At 43.8% G+C, this 21,598-nt stretch overlaps 4 protein-coding genes across 7 annotated transcripts; 1 reads left to right on the plus strand and 3 right to left on the minus strand.

Moving 5' to 3' along the window:
• Positions 1 to 867: 867 nt before the first annotated feature.
• tmem54b (transmembrane protein 54b) lies at positions 868 to 3,587 on the minus strand. The gene is made up of 6 exons (XM_028964548.1): positions 3,491 to 3,587; positions 2,680 to 2,876; positions 2,321 to 2,380; positions 1,878 to 2,069; positions 1,108 to 1,242; positions 868 to 1,017 (listed from the first exon to the last, which is right to left on the minus strand). Exons 1-6 carry the CDS (start codon positions 3,501 to 3,503, stop codon positions 874 to 876), a joined length of 741 nt encoding a protein of 246 aa, XP_028820381.1. The 5' UTR covers positions 3,504 to 3,587; the 3' UTR covers positions 868 to 873.
• Positions 3,588 to 4,806: 1,219 nt separating this feature from the next.
• On the minus strand, positions 4,807 to 5,571 carry LOC114770611 (gap junction beta-3 protein-like). The gene has a single exon (XM_028964649.1). It carries the CDS (start codon positions 5,569 to 5,571, stop codon positions 4,807 to 4,809), a length of 765 nt encoding a protein of 254 aa, XP_028820482.1.
• Positions 5,572 to 7,652: 2,081 nt separating this feature from the next.
• On the minus strand, positions 7,653 to 8,447 carry LOC114770612 (gap junction beta-4 protein-like). The gene has a single exon (XM_028964650.1). The coding sequence runs from the start codon at positions 8,445 to 8,447 to the stop codon at positions 7,653 to 7,655; it is 795 nt and encodes a 264-aa protein (XP_028820483.1).
• A 1,647-nt stretch (positions 8,448 to 10,094) lies between these two features.
• Positions 10,095 to 20,267, plus strand: LOC114770458 (homeobox-containing protein 1). 4 transcript variants are annotated; one of them, XM_028964402.1, is made up of 11 exons: positions 10,095 to 10,223; positions 10,677 to 10,757; positions 11,932 to 12,340; positions 12,698 to 12,783; positions 12,986 to 13,096; positions 14,963 to 15,091; positions 15,211 to 15,364; positions 15,931 to 16,013; positions 16,307 to 16,402; positions 16,800 to 16,915; positions 18,840 to 20,267. In XM_028964402.1, exons 2-11 carry the CDS (start codon positions 10,679 to 10,681, stop codon positions 18,981 to 18,983), a joined length of 1,407 nt encoding a protein of 468 aa, XP_028820235.1. In that variant the 5' UTR covers positions 10,095 to 10,223; positions 10,677 to 10,678; the 3' UTR covers positions 18,984 to 20,267. The 4 variants fall into 4 exon arrangements, with proteins under 4 accessions (XP_028820235.1, XP_028820234.1, XP_028820236.1 ...); XM_028964401.1 differs by having other exon boundaries at positions 10,108 to 10,300; positions 10,676 to 10,757; XM_028964403.1 differs by having other exon boundaries at positions 10,108 to 10,300; positions 10,676 to 10,757; positions 18,844 to 20,267.
• The last annotated feature ends 1,331 nt before the right edge of the window (positions 20,268 to 21,598 follow it).

Consider the following 21,598-nt stretch of genomic DNA (forward strand, 5'->3'; position numbering starts at 1 on the left):
TTCTTTTTAAACGGTTGCTTCTCCTGCCTTTTTTTGTGTACTGTGAAGGTGCTTTTTGCCACTTCAGCAGAAGGAATTGATGATCTTTTTGTGTATTTCTAAACTCGTCTGCATCGCGTTGCTTCCATATTTGTATTAACTTCTGTGGACCTCCCTCTTTTCTGTTGCATGAAAAACCTCTGGGATGGAGGTAATGGTTGCCCTAATAACAAATATACCTATGTGTTTAAAAAAAAAAGTGTTTTTGTGTGTTGATTCAGGTAAAAGGATGAAGGGTCATGTTTAGGTGGACAGTAGTGCTCTAAATATTGATAATGGATTATGATTTAGATCATGGTGTGTCATATTCACACAACACATTTTACATATATACCACCCGAGTCTGGTTTCCCCTATTTAAGTTCACCACATATCCTGAAAATCATTATGCTGTTCTAAACATTTTTTTATACCACGATTCTTATTTTTATACCAGAAGGCTACATCCATGGGATTTTTAGCAGTAATCCAGAGCGATTTACAATCAGTAGTTACAGTGTCCCTTAAGAGACACTTTGGGTTAAGTGTCTTGCTCAGGGACACAATGGTTGTAAGTGGGGTTTGAAAAAAAAAAAAAAAAAATCCAAATCCTCTCACCTGCTTGTCCATCTTTAAATTCTCTAATGTAAGTACAATTTAGCGTTTATCTTATTAGTTAAGGTAATAACATTTTTGGTTTATTTTGTCATCTGGGGATAAAATGAATAAGTGACCCTTCATTTGTAAATAATTGTATTACTGATTTTTAAATTTACACATATAAACAAAGAGAACAAAGGACATTATCCATTCACGGCCATAAGTTCAGCAGAATTGAGAGTCGGGTCACACAGGTCAGATCCAGAGACTGGTCCGGCTTAACTGGGAGCCTCGGCTTGGCTTGGCGGGAGAAGAGGGTGCCGGGACGACCTGGCCGAGTAATTCGTGCTGTTCGGGGGGAACCGCGTCGTCCTCCACCTCCACTGCATGCATGTTCATCTTTGAACACATAACAGAACACCATGAACTTGAACCAGGCCACAATGAATGTAATTTGCTGTGTTCATATTTCTGTGTTTCCACTCGTACATGGTGTCCAGGCTTCTGAGCGGTGCAGCAGGGGAGGCCGAGGAAAGAGGCACAGACGGCAATGAACTTGCCTGAGAAGACCAGCTGCACCACACCCAAACCAATCAGAGGCACCCACAGGATCAGGGTGGTGCTCTGTTGGAGGAAAAAAAGATTTTCTTACAAACAGATAATTTATGATAATGCAGCAGATTAGGAACGGAAATCTGCAATCAGCAATTATCCATCTTAGAGAGAAAATAGTTTGTATTCTGGTCACGTTAAGTGAAAGACATCATCTAAAATGTACAGGAAGAGTGATCGGCAGTGAAGGGGTTAATGTCATCATACTGGGAGTGCACTGGATGTCATAAGTGATTCACACAAACCTAATTTGAGCTAGACGGTAATTTGCAAACCTTTCCACAAAGATCCATGGGGGCATCAACAGTAAATCGGTAATCACAAATTATGGCAGTTTCCTGTCATAGAGCCCCAACAGTGAGAGCTGGGGACACCGGATCCAGGCGAAAAATGCGACTTCTCAGGACGCCAGCACATTCTGTCCCTAACCCAGGGAGACTTTCTCCACAGTCGGCATCTAATGGTGCTCTATCTGGACAGGCCGCTTCAAATGTAAAACTATAAAACTTCCGAATCTCAGTACTGTTTTAGTCCCAAATAACTTTTTAAAAAGTGCTTTAAATGTACAGAAAAATATGAAGCTATTCATGATATTAACCATGTTGCATTTTATATGTTGCAAACTGTTATAACCTCCCAGGACTCACATATATACGGGTAGGGTCAAATGGACACTCGTTGCCAACACTGGAATAGTCCATGGTGTCTGGGGACTGGCAGTGGGACAGGAGGCTCCGTCCTCCGTGCATGATGGTCCTTGCCATGGAGACGCTGAGTCCGATCACCGAGGCTGTGGCCAGGAAGCCGGCGACAGCACTCAGCACTAACGACGCCCATGTCTGGAGAGAGAAGAGAGCGCGTTGGCGCCTCGGCCCACACGAGCGGTCACTGTTCATCTGACCACAAGAGGGCGGCAACCACAAGGCGATGGAGAAGAGGACAAATTATCTCTATAAATTATATTCCCAGAAATGCACCACCCACACAGTTAAACAGAGAGAGAGTTTCAAAAAGGATTAAATTAATATTATTATTGTCAACCATTGCATAAAGTACAAGTTTACATCTGCAGTGCATTTTTAATACTTACAAGAGCTCTGTGTGGCGTGTTTTTTGACTGAACAATTGCAATGATCCCAATGACAATAGCCTATATGGGCATGAACAGACAATATGTGGTTTTTTTGTAAAGCCAATGAAAACTTGAAAACACATGTAAACAGCACATCTTTAAATTTACTGTACATATTTACAAGGAAAGAAATCATGGGGAGTTACAACAAAACCTATAGCTACACTTTGATTAGATTTTTAAACCAAATGCAATTAGTTGACTTATTCAAATCTGTTTAAAAGTGGACACGTCACTAAATGTGACTACAAATGCGATAATGATTCGTGCCTGTCGAGCATAGTATCAGCGTGTCTAGCTGCTTTTGTGATACTCGCCACAAGTCCCGCCCCCAGAGTGATGACAGTGGAGATGGTGTACTCCGCCGCATAATCCTGCCAGTTTGGGTTGAGGTGCCGAAGTATTGCCCCATACACCAGGGCGCCTAGTAGAAAGCTAACATGGCCAACAAAGATCATGCAGAGTCCCATCTTCATCAAAGCCGTGGGATCTTCCAGGCTACCACAGCACGGACCTAGAAAATAGAAGAATTATCCACAAATGACATTAACAAATCCCAGATACAGTGTCTACTGCAGTGGTGTACAGATACGTTATCTACAGTAAGGGGAAGGTTGCAGGTTCAAATCCTGAGCTGCCAATGTGCCACTGAGGTCCCCTTGATCAAGGTACCGTCCCCACACACTGTTCCCCTGTGCACTAAGGGTGTCGGGTTAAACGCAGGGGACACGTTTAGTTGCGTCCGTCGTGTGCTGTGCTCTGTATCACAGTGACAATAATAGGCTTTGGTCTTCAGACTACCAAGATGATTTCTTTTTTTTTTCACTGACAGTTCACTCAGACCCCTGTATTGATCGGCTTCACAAGGCCGCATGGCTGAGCGCATGTGGGAGATCCCTCATTTAATGATTATACAGTAAATAAACACAGAGTCAGCCTGACATGTCAGTGCAGGCTGGAAAATGTATATCGATAAGGCGCTTAAAATACTAGTAACACCCTCGGACTAAATGGATGCATCTCAGAAGAACTCAAACCTCTGAGGTATTACTTATCAGAAACATTCACCCATACATTTAGTTCCTATCAGGTTAATTAATTTTTTTAAAAAAGTAAACGTACACCTACCCTGTTTTACCATGTTGTTATTAATAGTTCTTATGATTTTTTTTTTTAAGTCGCCACGTTCAGTCCATGTCGACCTCAGACACCGAGCAGCTGAATCCAATCCATTCGCGACGAGGACACGCCCCCCAGCGGCCACTTAAAGCGACACGTGTTATTTTTACAGAAATTTATTTAGAAAAAAAGAAAAATCAAATGTAATACTGTGGTAGGAAAACAATGATAAAACTTAAATTCAATATTTATTTCTCTGGTAATGAGACAAAACACAAAATGTCCAAACTTTGCACACCAGTGGCACTATTAATTTGGCAATATTCAGACTATTCATTATTTTATTATTATATGTGTGTGTGTGTGTGTGTGTGTGTAATATATATTAAATGAACAAATATAAGGGCTGTTTTAGTCACCATTGGTGGCCTAGTGGGTAATACACTCAACTATGAACCAGAAGAAGACCACAAAGTCACAGGTTCAAACCCCACTTACTGCCATTGAGTCCCTCTTGTGTCAGGACTGTTGATCTTGAGCATATCCAGGGGGACTGTCCCTGTGACTAATGATTATAAGTCACTGTATATAAGGGCGTCTGCTAAATGCCGTAAAAAAAAAAAAAAAAGTAAACAGATTCAAATTTGTTTGAAACTATAAATTTTTCCTCCTCCAAAAAAGGAGAAAAGTCACCGTGTGCTCAGTGTTGCACACATAGTGTTGCAGCCTTTGGCAGATGACAGGGTACAAACTAAAGCCAAAATGGAATCTTTAGCCTGCTCCTGAAATAAATGATTCCAATTTACCATGTGGCCTGGGAAACGGGCCGTAAGGATAATATTCCACTGCAACATACCAATACAACATCTGGTTAAACATGCATAGATGATTACAATGTCTTGCTTGTGCTGTGTGAAAGCTGCAGGGCACAACATATTTTAACAGGTGCTTTCCCTTTATTCAGTCCTGATACACCATTTTTTTTTCAAGTAACACAAAATACTGGCAGTATACACAATTCAACCAGGCATGTGTGTGCAAACGATTATACATTCAGAAAGAACAGCGTACAAAACCGCAAACCTCCAAAGGTCCAAAAATTGTTCAGCGTGAAGCTTTAAGCTTTAATCAGAATGTCAAGACATAAGCACAGGCAAGCAACTCAAAAAAAAGATAAGAATAGAGAAGAGTGCACGTGGTATTTAACATCATCCATTACCATAATACTTACAATTGAATGTCTTTTTAAACAACAATTTCTCAAATATGTCAATATAAGGATAACAAGTCAGAGTGAAGGACGGGTCGAGTGAAGAGCATTCGGATCACTCTGGCTTCTCTCTCGTGGCTTGATAGGCGGCTTTGTAAGTTGACATTGGCAGGTTGCAGTCGTTGCAGTCGGGCTCCCCACATCTCTTCCTGAGAACCACGCTGCCACCGTGTGAGAGGCGCAGGAGGCGCATGGCGATCAGGTAGAGGATCTCGCAGACGTTGAGCACTATGCAGACGGCTGACGCGCCCACCATGAAGTAGGTGAAAATCCTCTTCTCCGTGGGCCGGGCGATGTAGCAGTCCACTTCGTGTGGGCAGGGCCAGATGTCGCAGGAGACCTTGCGGGGCATGTTGAAGTTGGTGTATATGTAATGCAGCAGGTAGAGGAACAGCACCTCAATGCCTGTTTTGAAGAAAAGGCTCAGAAGGTACGTCCACCACAGCCCACCGTGCTTCTGGCCAGGGTTGTCGTAGAGACGGGAACCTTCTCCATGTTTGGCTTGGTACTTGCGCTCGCGTTCTTCACGGTACCAAACGTGCATCACCACCATGAAGGAGGGGCAGGTGACAAATATGAGCTGCAGGGCCCACAGGCGAATGTGGGAGATGGGGAAGGTGTAGTTGTAGCAGGCGTTGGGACACCCTGGCATTTTTGTGTTGCAGTCAAAGTCCTTCTGGTCGTCGCTCCACACCCGCTCGGCGGCCACCACGAACACCATGACTCGGAACACGAACACCAGCGACAGCCAGATGCGGCCGAAACCGGTGGAGTACTTATTCACCCCGCTGAGAAGGCCCTGGAGACTGTTCCAATCCATATCTGTGAAGGTGCTGCGAAGGCAGGTCTTCCTCGAGGAACAGCGCTGTGACAGTCCTGGGGGGTGAAAGCCCGACAAAATGAGATCCGTCTGTTTCCTAAACCCACTTATGCAATTTAGGGTCACATGGTCCTGGACTTTATTCCAGTAAAATGTGGGTAAAAGGCAGGAAAAATAGTCTGCCATAATCATATGCACAAGCCTGCGACCCTGAGGCCAATCTGAAGCTGGTGGTTCAGCAAACCCACATGTCTGTGGAATAAAACCCAGGAAAATTTTTTAAAAATGCGAGGAGAATCTACAAACTCCACTCAAAAAGTACCTGAGAATCAAACTGGGCTGGACTCTTCTCTAAGGACCATGTCAGTAAATAAATTCTATACTAAACGCAGTTCAACGTCTTTCAGATTGTGACTGACGAGTGTTACACGTCACTCGAGTCCTTTAACTGAAGTGCTGATGGTCCAGGTTGGAACAGACATTATAGAAGGTACTTCGTGCGGAAGATGACATATATCATACACATCGTTTTTGCATTAGGGTAACACGTTTCTCATTCAGACAGAATCTCAGGCGCTACTTACGGTACTTTCCCAGCCGATGATCAGTCCCGTGTGGTACAGTACCTGCTGTATTACTGCACCCTCCACTTCGGATTTCGGTAAAGCTCCCTCTGGCATTTGACTTTCGTTCAGGGTGTGGTTTGAATACACTTTGATAACATATATCATTGATGCACACGAGCGTAACACGTGCTGCCCTAAAGGGCAGGGCACGCCACGGAACTGAACTAATTCGTCTTTCGACAATCTACTCACTATTTCGAGTGTTGCATTTTTTTGTGCCGTTTTAAAGGTCCAGGATGTTTGTCCTGCATGCACGGCAGAACTGACAATAAAGCAGAATTCGAATTGCATCATCAATGGTGACAGAAAGCAGCCACTGTGACCTTCACAAAAGACATTTTTTTCTTTCTTTAGCTTCACACACCTGTCAAACCCAACCGTTCCTCCTTAATTGTTGGAACTGGGGAGAATTTATTAGAGATCATTTCAGATCATTCCATCTATCTGTCTGTCTGTCTGTCTCCCTTCAGATGCTCCTGTCATCAGTCACATTCTGTCTAATCGTTCCATGGCACACTCCCTTACTCGCTGAACAGTCACTGGGCATTCGCAAACATTACGGTGGCTCATCTGGTGCACCAGACGCCAGAGCTCATACTCAGCCTGAGTAAATGTCTGCCATTGACAAATGTTCTGAAGTGGCGTGATCTTATCCAGACGTGTGGTTCGCTTTGTTCTAACACGGATGACGAAAGGGGCTTGTCATTGTTGTCTGAGCGGAATGCCGTACCATTAGCAGCCCTCAATACAATACAGCCTCTGCTGTAAACTGTCTAATATGGCATATGTTTTATTTGTTCATCTGGAGCACAAAAAAAAAAAACAAGATATGGAATGATACTGAATATTGCTTTGATCGAAAATAGAGATTTCACGAGTGAATGTGGGTGGGTCCTTCGGGCTTTATTAAAATTAGCGATCAGCTTATCAAAGAAAAGTACAGTACGCTTTTAAAGAGCTGCCAGGATTTTAGGGTATGACTGTGTGTGTTCTTAGGGAGGCCGGGCTCCACCCTGGTTTTTATTTGCATTAATTTCATAATTTGTTTCACAGAATATTTCTTATCACACATCATATTGACCTATTATGAAATCAAACAGTAACATAGGTTTAGGTGTGTAATGATGGGGGTTTCTTTTTTTTTTTCTTTTTTATTATACTGTTTTGTTTATTCTAACTTATATTACAGCAAAAAAATATTTTATTTGAAAAGATTAAAACCCTTTTATTATATTTCTTACATTGCAGACATCAACAAAAGAATTTGTAACGTCTTTATGCATGATATTGCATATCATCACACATCATTACTACACCTTAATAAACACATTAGAACATAAAATATGTACATTCGTTTCTACATCTAAAACCATCTAAGCCGTGAATTGTTCTAAAACATTGTCATTGAGACTCAATAGAAATCAGAAGAAGAAGTTGTGGAGCCATTTCTGCAGTTCAGTCTTTGGCGTACGCCGGGGCGCTGCTCTCTACCGGCAGAGCCTGCTGCTCCTTCAGCATGCTGGCCTCGTTGTAGAGGTTGTGGTCCTTGGCGATGAGCGCGGACACGCTGGACACTTGGTGCCTTCTTCCCGGGCGTCTGATGCACTCGGCACAGCGCTTGCCAACCATGTAGACCATCTCGCTGAAGGTCAGCAGGATGCAGACGCCACTGGTGACCACCATGAAGATGGTGAAGATGCGTTTTTCCGTGGGCCGCCCGATGAAACAGTTCACGGTGTTGGGGCACGGCGCTTCTCGGCACTTCACCACCAGCGGGAAGAAATTCTCCTCGTAGATGTAGAACACCAGGAAAATGAAGATGCCGTCCACTGCCATCTTGAACAGCAGGCTCAACAGGTACGTCCACCAGAGACCGCCGCGCTTCTTTCCTGCGTCGGCGTAGAGGCGGCTGCAGCCCTTGCCGTGCTTCAGCTCGTGCTTCCGCTCGCGGTCCTTCCTGTACGCCACGTGCAGGACCACCATGAACGAGGGGCAGGTGACGAATATGAGCTGCAGGGCCCACAGCCGGGAGTAGGAGATGGGGAAGAAGTGGTCGTAGCAGACGTTCTGACACCCGGGCTGCCGCGTGTCGCAGTCAAAGTTGCCCTGCTCGTCTCCCCACACCTTCTCCACCGCCACCAGAAACACCATCAGGCGGAAGATGAAGACCACCGACAGCCAGATGCGGCTGAAGGCAGTAGAATACTTGTTGACCCCGCTGATCAGGCCTCGGAGGAAAGCCCAGTTCATTTTTACCGAGCCGAAGTCTGGCCGACCGATGTGTGCGGCGTCTTCTGCGTTCTCTGGCTTCAGGGGCTGCGCTGCACTTGGAACTCTTGAGCGGACAAAGAATTCGGGATATAATGCAGTGGGTAAACAGCGGCCTGTCACACCCTCTGTGCGATCGAGTGAATTGTTACACCCAATGAGAGAGAACAAATCCATATCCGAGGCGTGACAAGGACGTTGCCCACTTACAAAAAACCCACGCACAGACCACACAGGTCAGCAAGGCCATGCCGCTAAATACTGTCACAGCACCTGAAAAAGAACCGGGATTCTCAGAGCTCTAAAAACACAATTTATTTAAATATGAAATGAAATCCAGCAATATTAAAAACTAAATATCATTTTATACATGTGCACATTTGCACCTCATTAATTCCTTCTAATTAAATGAGTAATAGTGGGTAGGACACTCGCCTATGAACCAGAAGACCACAAAATCACAGGTTCAAACCCAACTTATTCAGACCAGTTTGGTTTTAGATCAGTATTTCTTTATTTATAGCATTCTTTATGTGTGCATTCTATTGGCTAACTTCTGAAATAAAACCCAAAAAATAAGCACAGACAAAGCCGGTATAAAAAAAGGTGAAAGTGAAGTGAGCACAGCACACAGTTCACAGAACAAAATGTGTCCTCTGCTTTTAACAATCACTCTTGGTGAGCAGTGGCCGGGGAGCAGTGTGTCAGGTGCCTGGGGAGCAGTGGCCGGGGACAATACTTTGCTCAGTGGCACCTCAGTGGCACCTCAGTGGCACCTTGGCGGTTCGAAATTTGAACTGGCAACCTTACGATTCAACCTGCCGATTCAAGTTGTGGCAGGGAACCACAAATTTAAACTAGACTAGGGGTGTTAGAAAATAGCGATACAGCAATATATTGTGATATTTTGCATGGTGATATTGCATCGACACATTAACATCAAATATCGATATTTCTGTACGCAAATTTGGTCCAAATTCAGTTCTGCGTTATGCTGTTTTTTTTGGCCAAATCGTTAAAGTAACGCGATCCACATTACAGATCGTGCACCACATCTTGCATATCAGCTCTGTTTTTTTAACATTTTCAGTGAGCTGTCGAATATCGCGATATGTACAGTATCACAATACACGACGATATAATCGCATCGTGACACGTGTCTTATCACGAGATCCTTGTCAATACACACCCATAAAAGAGACTGCGGTTGAGGTGCCAATTACAGCTGTGTTAGAACATTGGTGTCATTCTGACGCTTTTTTCTAAAAAATAGGCTACGCTTCGGCTGCATTACTTAAAATTATTTTACGGAGGTCAAATCAGACACGCACTGCAGTAAAAAACACCGCCTGTATCTGGCAACAACGTATTTTAATATTAAACACTAGACGCTGCAGTTATATATATAAAAAAAAAACAGAATAAATAAGGAGCTTTTTATTCCTGTTTGAAAATACAGTCTACAAAACGGCCTAGGATAGTTGTCGCCATGTAGTTTGCATAATGATGTCATATATTAATGCATAAATATATATAACACTGTGTGAGGTTAACGAATTTCTTTTTTTCCCACTTTAATCAGATGGAAATCTTGTAATAATTGTGAGGGGTGGAGGAGTTTGGGGAGTTTTCCTTCCCTCCGCCCGGATCCACTTCCTGCACCAGCTTGGGACCGTCCAGGGTAAGAGGTCAGCGGCGCTGCCCGACTCCTCTGCAGATCCCGGGACGATGTGACCCCACTCGGCCGCCTTCTGTCGGGTGCGTGGGTGCGAAGCGAGCGACTCGGATCGGAGAGCACCGGCGCCGGGCTTGCCGATTCGGGCGTCGCGGCGGGAGTGAGCGCCGGACGGCTGGCCGCTTTAGCACCGCAGCTAGTAGCCAGTTAGCTTAGCGGCGTCGCTTTCGCGCGTTACGCGTTAGCTGTGGGCTAACGCGCTCAATCTCGCTTCATTAGTCAAGACCAGGATAGTTCATTAGCCAGCGTGGCGTGCGGGTCCCCAACTTCTCACTGTTCGTTTTAATGGGGGGGGGGGAATAAAAGTAGCGACGTGCACGACTCGCTACGTCCCGATAGCAGCTGTTTCAAGATGTTAGCAGCTGTTAAAAGTGTGGAAGACTGTGCCCCGCGTCGGTTCTGTTCGGTGTCCTCTACCCACGGGTGTTTTATTTTCTTTCTTTCTTCTCCCTCTTCTTCTTCTTCTTGTCACCAAGCCATGCGACAGTGGTGCCTGCCGGCTGTGGCTCTGCGCAGCGAACCTGTCCCCGCGGGCCGACTGTCACCCTCGCTGTCAGGTACTGATGCGCCTGTCGCCTTGTCTTCATTAACGTGATAAAGCGTTTCGTGGTAAAGAAACGAGTAATGACTTCGTGTGGCCTTGGTTCCAGTTTTGTATTTGTGGAATCGCTGGTCCTGCCTGGCCGGCTCTTCCAGATGCTCCATCATTTATTCTTCATATCCTCAGAATAGCTCTTTGCTTTATTATTATTTTTCTTAAGGAAGAAATCCAGATTCAGTCCAAAGAAAGGATTTAAAAGCAGAAACAATAATCCATTCTGTCTTTCATCTAATTAATAACTAGTTAGACTTAAACAAGAATGTTTAATAACTTAGCAAACAAATGACTTGCTCTGCAGTGTAGCCTGAGCAGAGTAGGCAGAGGACGAGTGTGTGGGGGACTTTCTGCGTGAGGCAAAAAAAAAACTTGCTTAATGTGCGACCCAAACAACTTGATTCAAAGTTGAAAATATTCTGTATTCTATTGGTTACGTGTCTTGGAAATGCTGGTTAATTAAGTGTCTTTGAATTTTGTTATACATACACAGTACAGTAACTTCTCATTCAATGTGTTTTCTTTATTTTCATGACCATTTACATTGGTATATTCTCACTGAAGAACACATGTGGAGTTATGTACTTAACAAAAAAGGGTGAAATAAGTGAAAACATGTTTTATATTCTGGTTCTTTACTCTGATTACTGCTTTGCACACTCTTGGCATTCTCTCGATGAGCTTCAAGAGGTCGTCACCTGAAATGGTTCTCCAACAGTCTTGAAGGAGTTCCCAGAGGTGTTTTTGGCCCCTTTGCCTTCACTCTGTGGTCCAGCTCACCATCTGGATTGGGTTCAGGTCCGGTGACTGTGGAGGTCAGGTCTCCACTTTTTGTTAAGTACATAACTCCACATGTGTTCATTCATAGTTTTGATGCCTTCAGTGAGAATCTACTAACGTAAATGGTCATGAAAAGAAAGAAAACACATTGAATGAGAACTTTTGGCCTGTACTGTATATAAAAAATAAACCCACTGCCTTAACAATAAATGATGTTTTTTGTGTGTTTGGAAACGCTGGTGCGGCTGATATGCAAGACGCTTGATTCGTCTTTCATATTGTGCGCCAGGTCCTGGATGTGTGGTGACTATTTTGAAAGTCTTATGTTGTCTTATTTAGTGGAACGTTTCTTTCAGATGCCAGGATGGAGTGTTGTGACGTGGAACCGCGGTACACCATCGAGCAGATAGACCTGCTCCAGCGTCTCAGGCTTTCAGGGATGACCAAACCGCAGATCCTCCAAGCTCTGGAGAGCCTGGAGCGCCTGGACTCGGACCACCGCTCCCCCTGTTGCGACACGCTCGCCGCGCCTGCTCCGCCCACCGCAGCGCCCACCGCCGCTCCTTCGTCTTCATCGTCTTCCTCTTCCTCACTGACCTCAGCTACCACCCAGACCCAAGTGCTGGACGCCTCGTTGTCTCCGAGCAACAGCTACGACGCCTCGCCTCCACCCCTGTACCCTCCCGGTGGGGTCCAGCGCTCCTTCAGCTACGACATGGCTGAGGATGACTGGGACTTGGAGGAGAAGGTGGAGGAATACATGAGGTGCAGCTTCTGTTCTTCTCTAATGGCGCGTGAGCCCTGAATATCACGCCAGATAATGACCGCTAATGTCCCCGGAGGAGGCGTCTCGTTTCATTGGGCCTTGCTTAAATGGGTCAAGTCGGCAGGGACCACACGTGTTGCTTTGGAGGGGTGGAATTTGAAGGCCTGTGCTCGGATCCGTTCCGAGTCGTGCACATCTAATTTGTGATCATTCTAAGCGGATTAGCCATTATTAGTCATTAGCCATTTCTTTTCAACACAAGCGAATTACAGAGCTGCTGACCCGTAAACGTTCCTAAACGCGGGGGTGTGGTCTGGTTAACGGTTTTTGTCTTTTTTTTTTTTTTTTTGTCGTAGGCGAGACAGCAACCTAGTAAAGGAAGAAATCAAAGCTTTCCTGAATAACAGGAGGATCTCTCAGGCCATCGTCGGGCAGGTTACAGGTACCCGACTCCGCCTTCAACTTCTCATGCCACAGTGGATAAGAGGCTGGTCACATGACGTTTGTGGGTGGGCATCACAGAGAATCCCACAGCATGACGTCTCCGATGGCAGTAGACCAGTGGTCCGGGAAGCAAGACGAGGAAGGTGGTGCTGACGTAGCCTTTCTCTTTTTTTTTTTTTTTTTTTTTTTTTTTTGTCCAGGTATTAGTCAGAGCTACATATCCCAGTGGCTGCTACAGCAGGGACTGGAGATGAGCGACTCAAAGCGCAGGGCCTTCTACCGCTGGTACCTGCTGGAGCGCAGCAGCCCAGGTAGGCAGTCTGAGTGTGAGAAGCGTGGGCGTAAAGCGGACTTGGGTTCAGGATCTAGGTTTGATTTATGCCTCGGTAGCGTTCACATGTGTCCTGGCGCCTCCCGGAAAACGCGAATCCGTGCAAAATGAGACAAAAAGATGTTGAACAAACACACAGTACAAAACTTATACTAGGCTGGGTTATTGATCAAATTTTTACAAGACAAAAACATCATAGTTGAGGTTAAACGATTGTTTTGCTGCATTTTGTTTCATAGTGATTCCCAACTTGTCACCTATTATACACTGCTCAAAAATGAAGGGAACACTTAAACAACACAATGTAAGTCCAAGTCAGTCACACTTCTGTGAAATCAAGCTGTCCACTTAGGAAGCAACACTGATGATCAATGTTACATGCTGTTGTGCAAACGGAATAGACAAGAGGTGGAAATTATGGGCACTTAGCAAGACGTCCCCGATAAAGGCGTGGTTCTGCAGGTGGGGACCACAGACCACTTCTCAGTTCCTGTGCTTTCTGGCTGATATTTTTGTCACTTTGGAATGCTGGTGGTGCTTCAACCCACACAAGTGTCTCAGGTAGGGCAGCTCATCCAGGATGGCACATCAATGCAAGCCGTGGCAGGAAGGTTTGCTGTGTCTGTCAGCGTTGTGTCCAAAACATGGAGGCCCTACCAGGAGACAGGAGATGCGGAGGAGGCCGTAGGAGGACAATGACCCAGCAGCAGGACTGATACCTCAGCCTCTGAGAAGCACTGCTGGAGCCTTGCAAAATTTTGATGTATTATCAAAATGTATTATTTTGTGTCCTTTATTTTTTTTGAGCAGTGTATATTATATTTATATTATATTTTTTATAATTTTTTTTGGTTGAGAGTTTATTCAATTATAATTGGTAATAATTTAAACGAATAGCAATCAAGCCCTGCACTTAACACCAGAAATAGTGCATTTGATATGTTGAAGGTCAGTGATGAATTTATTTTAGTTTTGGCCAAAATAATCATGGTTTATTGTTTTTGCTGAAATCCCCAAAGCAAACAGATTACTATCTGAATGGGCTTGGCTATGGATATTTACAGGTATATCTAAATTATTTGGTTTGTGTTAAAACTAGATTTGCTTTTAAATCAGGTCTGTATAATGAGGATCAAATTGATCTTGTATGTAATACCGGTTCTGAAAAATGAAATCAGATCTTTCATGGAAACCTTGCTGTAAACCAACACGTAATCTCCTTAAATCCCACCCATGCACTGCTGCCCATTCTGAGCTTCAGTTGTCTTCGGTGTCTTTCTATTTACACAGGAAGATAATGTCAAGCCAGCATCCTGAATTAAAATTCAGGCGGCCAGTACCCTTTCACCATCAATTACTGTTTTCCAACTAATGCTTTACTTGGCGCAAACCCTTAAAACCCTCCGTATTGAAATGAGCTGAAACCCAGCCAAGACGCTCATTTAACCACATTGCCGTTGGTCAGGCGTTCAAGATGGACCAATACCGATTGCAGGAGGCTCTCAAAGAGCATTTATCTCCTGCACCCGGACTCTAGCAGCACAGGGTGTAGAAGAAAACTTCGCATTCCTGATTCTGGAGCTATGTGTGTGCTGGTTTTCATCTTCACTGTGCTCGAAACTCACGCATAATTCCTAATACCACTAACAAAGCAGTCGACGTGTCGCTATTTTTAATCCTGCAAGAGCTCTCAGCATGGCTCAACTCAACTTTTTTTTTTTTTTTCCCTCCTGCTTCAGCTTTCAGCACATTACCGGCGATGTAATGTAATAGCCAGATCAGCTATTACACGGCTATTATACGGTAGTTAACACAGGGTTTTCTGATTGCCCGACTGGGTATCAAGGGTTCAGGTGGAGCGAAAACCAGCATGCTCAGGGCCCCAGGAGCAGGAATGACACCCCCTGGAGTAGGCAGCGAGAACTGCTGATGCACCTCCTGCCGTGGTACGCGGCTCACCAGCAGTCGCAGACAGGTAACGGGGCCCGGGACACGTTATTCAGAATGCATGAATGGCGCAGAATGCATGACTTCTTGCACGGTCGTTCTGTGCTCATTCTGACGGCCTCACGTGAACCCGCGTCTCCTTCACAGGGGCCACTCTGTCTATGCGGTCCATGGTCAAGGAGGAGCCCGACTGGAGGACGGGCTGCAGTCCTGCAGACAGGGGCATCGTGGGTGGGCCGTTTAGACTTCGCCGAGGGAGCCGGTTCACTTGGAGGAAGGAGTGCCAGTCGATCATGGAGAGGTGAGTCAAAGCTTGACCCAGTCTCAGATTCATTGGTGCTGTTGCCACAGGGACAGAACATGTGACAACAATGCTATCGGTTCAGGAAAACTCCTAATTATCTACAGTAGCATCTTGATATCTGAAGAGGAAGAAAAACAGAGTTTTCACATTACACAGTGCATGTATTACATTTGTTAATGTATGCATTGCAAAATAAGGTTCAAACAAGTGCATGGCTGAGTTTAAGATGATGTTCAGGTTTGGTGCAGTACACGTCTTTATGAACCCATTTACTCCAATGTCAAAGGAACATTAGTCTATTTTATGGTCCAAGTGTGGGGTTTCGGTGGGGGAAGAAGGAAATAGTCGCTCATTAAAATGATACATGTAATGTACCTAATGTGGCAACCATTAATCTGTCCCATTTTACTGCTGTGTTCCCCATTTCACTTTTATACCCCTTTTTAAGCAGTCACATGCTCTGGGTGGTTAGCTCTGTACTATGTGTGTGGTGTGTGTGTGTGGTGTGTGTGTGTGTGTGTGTGTGTGTGTGTGTGTATATATATATTTTATTTTCTCCCCAGTTTTTTCATAGAAAACCAGTATCCTGATGAAGCCAAAAGAGAGGAGATTGCTAATGCATGCAATTCTGTCATTCAGAAACCAGGTCAGTAATTCTGTCTTATTATCCAGTTAGTTCTGCAATATTGTTGGAGATTTTCAATATACAAATATAGTGGTTTTCAGAATTAGGGTATATCTTGAAACCAGTAATCAGCCCATGACTATGACAACTTAATAGATAAATGAATCGATTTCATGTTGAGTTTGATGTATGACTACATTACTGAAGCCATTTTAATCCAAATTAATAAGCAAAACCAACCTATCACATTATCAGTGACTTTGGTATATATTGGCCAGCTCTGAAATAAAATTGATTTTTTTTTTTCCCCCGAGGCTGCAAGCTGTCTGAGTTTGAGCGAGTCACTGCACTGAAGGTGTACAACTGGTTTGCCAACCGGCGGAAGGAAATGAAGAGACGTGCCAACATAGGTATAAACGGGCATTTCAATTTTGTGGGATCACATAGATTTACCTCCTCTCTGAGGGGTGACGTCACTGTCCCAGCAAATTTTAACATATGCAACTTTCTAGCCTTTTCAAAAGCCAAATTGTGAAAAATAATCTCAATCCCTTGTTTTTGCCATAATCTGCAGTACCACTTGATAATGTCCCAGACTGCTTAAAGGATGTTTACATCAGTTGATAATCGATTCGTTTCAAAAACCATTTGTAGTTCTGGGGGTCTGAATGTTGTCCAAGCGTCATTTTCAGTCAAGTTTGTTTCAAGTTTAATTTGTTGTTCCGGTTTAATTTAGCAAGGTGGGTGTGGTTGTAGTCTTTCTGTTTTAGGTTGTTTTTTTTTGTTGGTCTTTTTCCCCCCACTCAGAGGCAGCCATTTTGGAAAGTCACGGTATAGAGGTGCCGAGCCCCAGCTGTCACAACGGAGAGGATGTTGAGGCTCAAGAGTTTTCTGAGCCTATAGCTCAGCGATTACCTGGCCAGGTGAGATGCCAACTCGCCATTGCTCAATGAAAATACAGTAAATACTTTGCTGGGGCTCTCGGTAAAGATTTAATGAGGAGTTTTCAACTTGCATAGACTGGAGAGATCTGTCATTTTCATCGTAAATGCACCTCAACTGTGAGAGACAGAATCTAAAAACATACAGAAAGACCTGTTAGTTAGTCTTTAAGAAGTTTACCTGTTTGAATGTGTTTCCTGTTTAAAAGATCCCTGTTCACACACTCGATAAATCAGATTCCATCTTCTCCACTATGGTAAAGACCAAAGAGCTCTGCCAAGGACAAAATTGTAGACTTATGCAAGCCTGGGAGCGGCTACAGAACAACAGCAACAACAACATTTATTTCTTATATAGCCCAAAATCACATACAGTATGTCTCAATGGGCTTTGACAGGCCCTACAGTTGATACCCCCCACACTTGACCCTTCTGCACACAAGGAAAAACTCCACACAAAAAAAATCTAGGAGAGAGAAAAAAAAAGAAAGGAAGAAACCTTGTGAAGGAGTGATACAGAGAGGGACCCCCTTCCAGGGTAGAGTGAGCCTGCAAATGGTGTCAGGCTGGTGATGATTTGTACAATACAGGCAAACAGCTTGGTGAGAAAATGAAAGAAACTCAAGATAAATCAATCTCCTTCAGACTATGGCTCCATTGGGGGGGGACTGGTCAACGACCTGAAGACATCTGGGACTACAGTCTCACAGGTTACTATTAGTAACACACTAGGACATCAGGGACTGTGTATGCAAGGTCTTCCTGCTCAAACCAGCACATGTCCAGACAAAAGGTGATGCTCCAGAGGAGGCATGGGAGAAGGTCATTGGGTCAGATCAGACTAAAATAGAGCTTTTTGGCATGAATTCCATTCATGTGTCACATTTCACATTTACAGCATTTATCAGATGGCCTTTTCCAGAGCGACTTACAATCAGGGACAGCCCCCCCCTTGAGCAATTTAGGGTTAAGTGTCTTGCTCAGGGACACAATGGTAGCAAGTGGGATTTGAACCTGGTTCATAGACGAGTGTGTTACCCACTAAGCTACTACCACCCAGTGTTTGGAGGAAGAAAGAGTACAATGCCAAGCATACTGGCGGAACCCAATAGAAAATCTATGAAGGGAGCTGAAACTCTGTGTTGCCTAGCGACGTAACCCTGAAAGATGAAAGATTCTGAAAGATCTGGAGAACATCTCTATGGAGGAGAAGGCCAAAAACCTGATCAAGCTCTACAGGACACATATGACCTCCAAATGTTTCTATACAAAATATTAGGTTCTATTTATTTATCAAAATAAGGATTTGTATCAAATCCTTATTTTATGCAATAAATGCAAAATAAGGATTTAAGAATCAATGTGATTTTCTGGATTTTTAAAAAATCTTTATCACAGCTGAGGTGTAGCTACAATGAAAATTACAGATCTCTCCATTCTTTATCTTCAAATAAATCTTTTTTACTTTTTACTGTATTTTCAGACTGGTGCTAAGTTTGTTTTCTAGTGTAAGATAAAGGGTTCTCAGTATTTACCTAAATAGATAAGACAAGAAGGAACAGCATGATACCTATCTCTATCTTCAGGAAGGGAAACTAACTATCCTTTTTGTTGGTGTTGAATTATTTCAGTCACCCAGAACATGAGCTTTAATAATGTCTTCATAAGCAGTTTAAAAATAGAAGGTACAGACACCTCATTACTGTAGTGTCTACATTACGATTTAAACCGCACCCATCAATGTCACTTGCTCACCATTTAAAGACCATGCTTCTGTCTTGATTTCTCAGTTTATTTGTGTAAATCCTGAGGACATCTTACATTAACAAACAAGCCCCACACTTAGCTCGAAAATGTCGCCTTAAAGTAAGTCAGAGTAAAAATTGAAACAGCTGTATCTGCACAGGAAGACCTACCTCAGCAAAAGGACATTGAGCAAGATGAAAGTTCAGTGGCAGCAGTGGAGGTAGTTCCCCTGCCAAGCCTCGCCCCCCAACTTACAGAGCAGAAGATGGAGGAATCGAAACGGGAGGCAGCGGATGAAGAGTGATCTTCTTTCGAAGTGGATCGAAAACCGCATCTCTCGACAGTCGGCCTGTATGGTGGAGGGGGGTGACATCTCATCCAGGGCTGACACCAAAATACTATGGTGCCCATAGTGGTAGGGAGGCAACTGTATCTTCAGTAATTATGCTTATAGTAATGGCAATATTTATCTCTATATATAGTGCATTCCGAGACTCTTGAAGGTCTTGCATTAAGACAGAGACACAATGGTATGGTGCAAACCAGTACTCCTCGCCCCTCACGCTAAAGCCTTGGCTTTTACTATCTTCATATTTTTTTAAATGATTTGCAGTTGAATTGCAGTAACTACACAACTTGACAAAAGGAACCTGCAGGACAGGTATTTGGGTGTAAACACATCATATATGCAGATTCAGTTACAGTATATACATATGCACGCAGAAGACAGGTCATCCCAGAGGAACTCCAACTCAGGAATAAACGAGAAAGCAAGGAAAAGCAAGGAGGTCACCCCTTTTTTCAGGATGGTTTTTGTTCAGAGGACCTTCTCACACCATGGACCTTTCCTTACTCTAATTTTCCCTCAGAATGCTACATGCATATATATTTTTGTTTTACTTTTAATTGCTGCTTATTGGACTTCTGGTTAGACCTAAACTACATTTCGTTGCCGTGTACTTGTACATGTGTAATGACAATAAAGTTGAATCTAATCTAATCATCTAATCTAAATTCCATATTCAAAGCCTAGCTTGCTATCTGCATGACCATTTATTCAGACTATAACCGCAGATCAGCCCCTTTTCTATATTAACCACTATGCCAAGCCAATTGTGACCATCACAGGCTCTAATAAGACTAAATAAATATAATTTTATTGTTTTTACTATTCTTAGCTTCAAGCAACTTCTTTGATGAAGTATGTATTACTATAAAGCCGCACTTCCCCCCCTGTGATATTTAGCATCTAATGCGTCATTCTTTATCATTACTAGTTACCCATGTTGGGTGGCTGCCGTTTCAACCTCAAAAGCCAAAGCTCTAATAGGCTTATGTGTCCTGTGTGCAGTTATCTACCAGAATAAGAAATTGGATAAATAATAATAAAAAATTGGATGGGAGGCCAGAATGATGTTGAGGGACGAGCACTTGGACGTCTGAAAAGCTTTAAATGCTACATGGTATAATCATCTTGGGCCTAATTATGCTTTGTTCTTTTGGTTGTAAGGCATTATAACGCTGTACTTTCCCAGGCCTCACTCTGTCTGCTTCAGCCAGAGAAGAATAAACACAGTAAAAAAATGTTCATTCTTGTCTGTATTCACTTTTTTTCTTTACAACAATAAGTCAATTCTTTGTAAAATGTGAGAGACGGGGGAATCTGGAACAAGAAGACTTTAATTATGAACTGTTTAGTGTCCTGCTGATGACATTGTGCTCTGCAGCAGCAGTAGGGTGGAGGTGGAAGAGACCCTGAAGACGTGCTCTATAGATGAGAGGAGGGTTGGGCACTAGGGACTAGAGCAGGAGTTCAGATTCTTTGGTTCAACAGTCCACACAGAAATCGGAAGTGTGAAGAAGTGGGTGAAGGCAGGATAGAGACAGGATTTGTGAGAGGAGGGTACCTGTAAGAGTGGAAGGGAAGGTTAACAAGACCACAAGTAGTGAGACCAGCGATGTTGTATGAGTTGGAGCTGGTGCCACTGATGAAAAGACTGGAGTTAAAGATGCTGGTATTTATGTTGGGGTAACAGGGTTGGACATGATTAAGAATGAGTGTATTAGAGGAACAGTTAAATTTGGATATTTTTGAGACAAAGAGATGTGAGATTGTGTTGGTTTGGACTCGAACAGAGGAGAGACACCGAGTTTGTTGGGACAAGGAGGCTGAAGATGGAGCTACCAGACAGGAGGGAAAAGTGGAAGGCCTAGCATGAGGTTTCTAGATGTGGTTGGACGACTTGGAGAAGTGAAAGTAAAGTGATTGTCATTGTGAAACACTGCAGCACATGCTGACGCAACAAAATGTGTCCTCTGCTTTTAACCATCACCCTTGGTGAACAGTGAGCAGCCATGACAGGCGCCCCGGGGAGCAGTGTGTGGGGACGGTGCTTTACTCAGTTCTACCTTGGTGGTCCTGGACTTGAACCGACAACCTTCCGATTGTGGGTCAGTTTCCTTACCCGCTAGGCCACCACTCCCCCCAAAAATGCAGACAATTGATCTGCTTTGGCTACCCCAGCAGCCAGAAGTAAAAGAAGGAGATGGCCTGAATCCTTGAAGATTAAGAAGTTCTTCTGTGTTGTTCGGGTATTTTTAAAAACCTATTTCTGTCTTCACCTGTTCGTGACCAGGTTGATGGTGTCGGTGTCCACCAGAGGGCAGAGCTTGTAAACGTACCCAGGTCTTGTAGATCTTGTAAACGCACCCATTACTGAAGACAGTTTTGGAATCTCTGGAATATACGCGACTGACGACTGGCCAAATTTGCAGAAATAATTGAATACACAGAAAAATGGACAACACTTATTTCCTAGTCTGTATGTTAATCATGTAGGCAGCCATGACCAGTCAGTGCATTCTATTTTCAGCTGTGCTACTAATGCATGAACAAATACTATCCAGACAATACAAATT

This window comes from Denticeps clupeoides, chromosome 20, assembly GCF_900700375.1.
Source record: "Denticeps clupeoides chromosome 20, fDenClu1.1, whole genome shotgun sequence".
In the NCBI taxonomy this organism is placed as follows: domain Eukaryota; kingdom Metazoa; phylum Chordata; class Actinopteri; order Clupeiformes; family Denticipitidae; genus Denticeps; species Denticeps clupeoides.

Coding starts and splice junctions, on each gene's coding strand:
- LOC114770611 (XM_028964649.1), bottom strand. CDS start 5,571: ATGGATTGGAACAGTCTCCAGGGCCTTCTCAGCGGGGTGAATAAGTAC.
- LOC114770612 (XM_028964650.1), bottom strand. CDS start 8,447: ATGAACTGGGCTTTCCTCCGAGGCCTGATCAGCGGGGTCAACAAGTAT.
- tmem54b (XM_028964548.1), bottom strand. Junction 2,070..2,320: donor ACACGCCACACAGAGCTCTT/GTAAGTATTAAA, acceptor TTCTCTCTCCAG/ACATGGGCGTCGTTAGTGCT. Junction 1,018..1,107: donor CTCAGAAGCCTGGACACCAT/GTACGAGTGGAA, acceptor ATGTGTTCAAAG/ATGAACATGCATGCAGTGGA.
- LOC114770458 (XM_028964402.1), top strand. CDS start 10,679: ATGCGACAGTGGTGCCTGCCGGCTGTGGCTCTGCGCAGCGAACCTGTC. Junction 10,758..11,931: donor ACTGTCACCCTCGCTGTCAG/GTACTGATGCGC, acceptor CGTTTCTTTCAG/ATGCCAGGATGGAGTGTTGT. Junction 16,014..16,306: donor TTCTGTCATTCAGAAACCAG/GTCAGTAATTCT, acceptor TTTTCCCCCGAG/GCTGCAAGCTGTCTGAGTTT.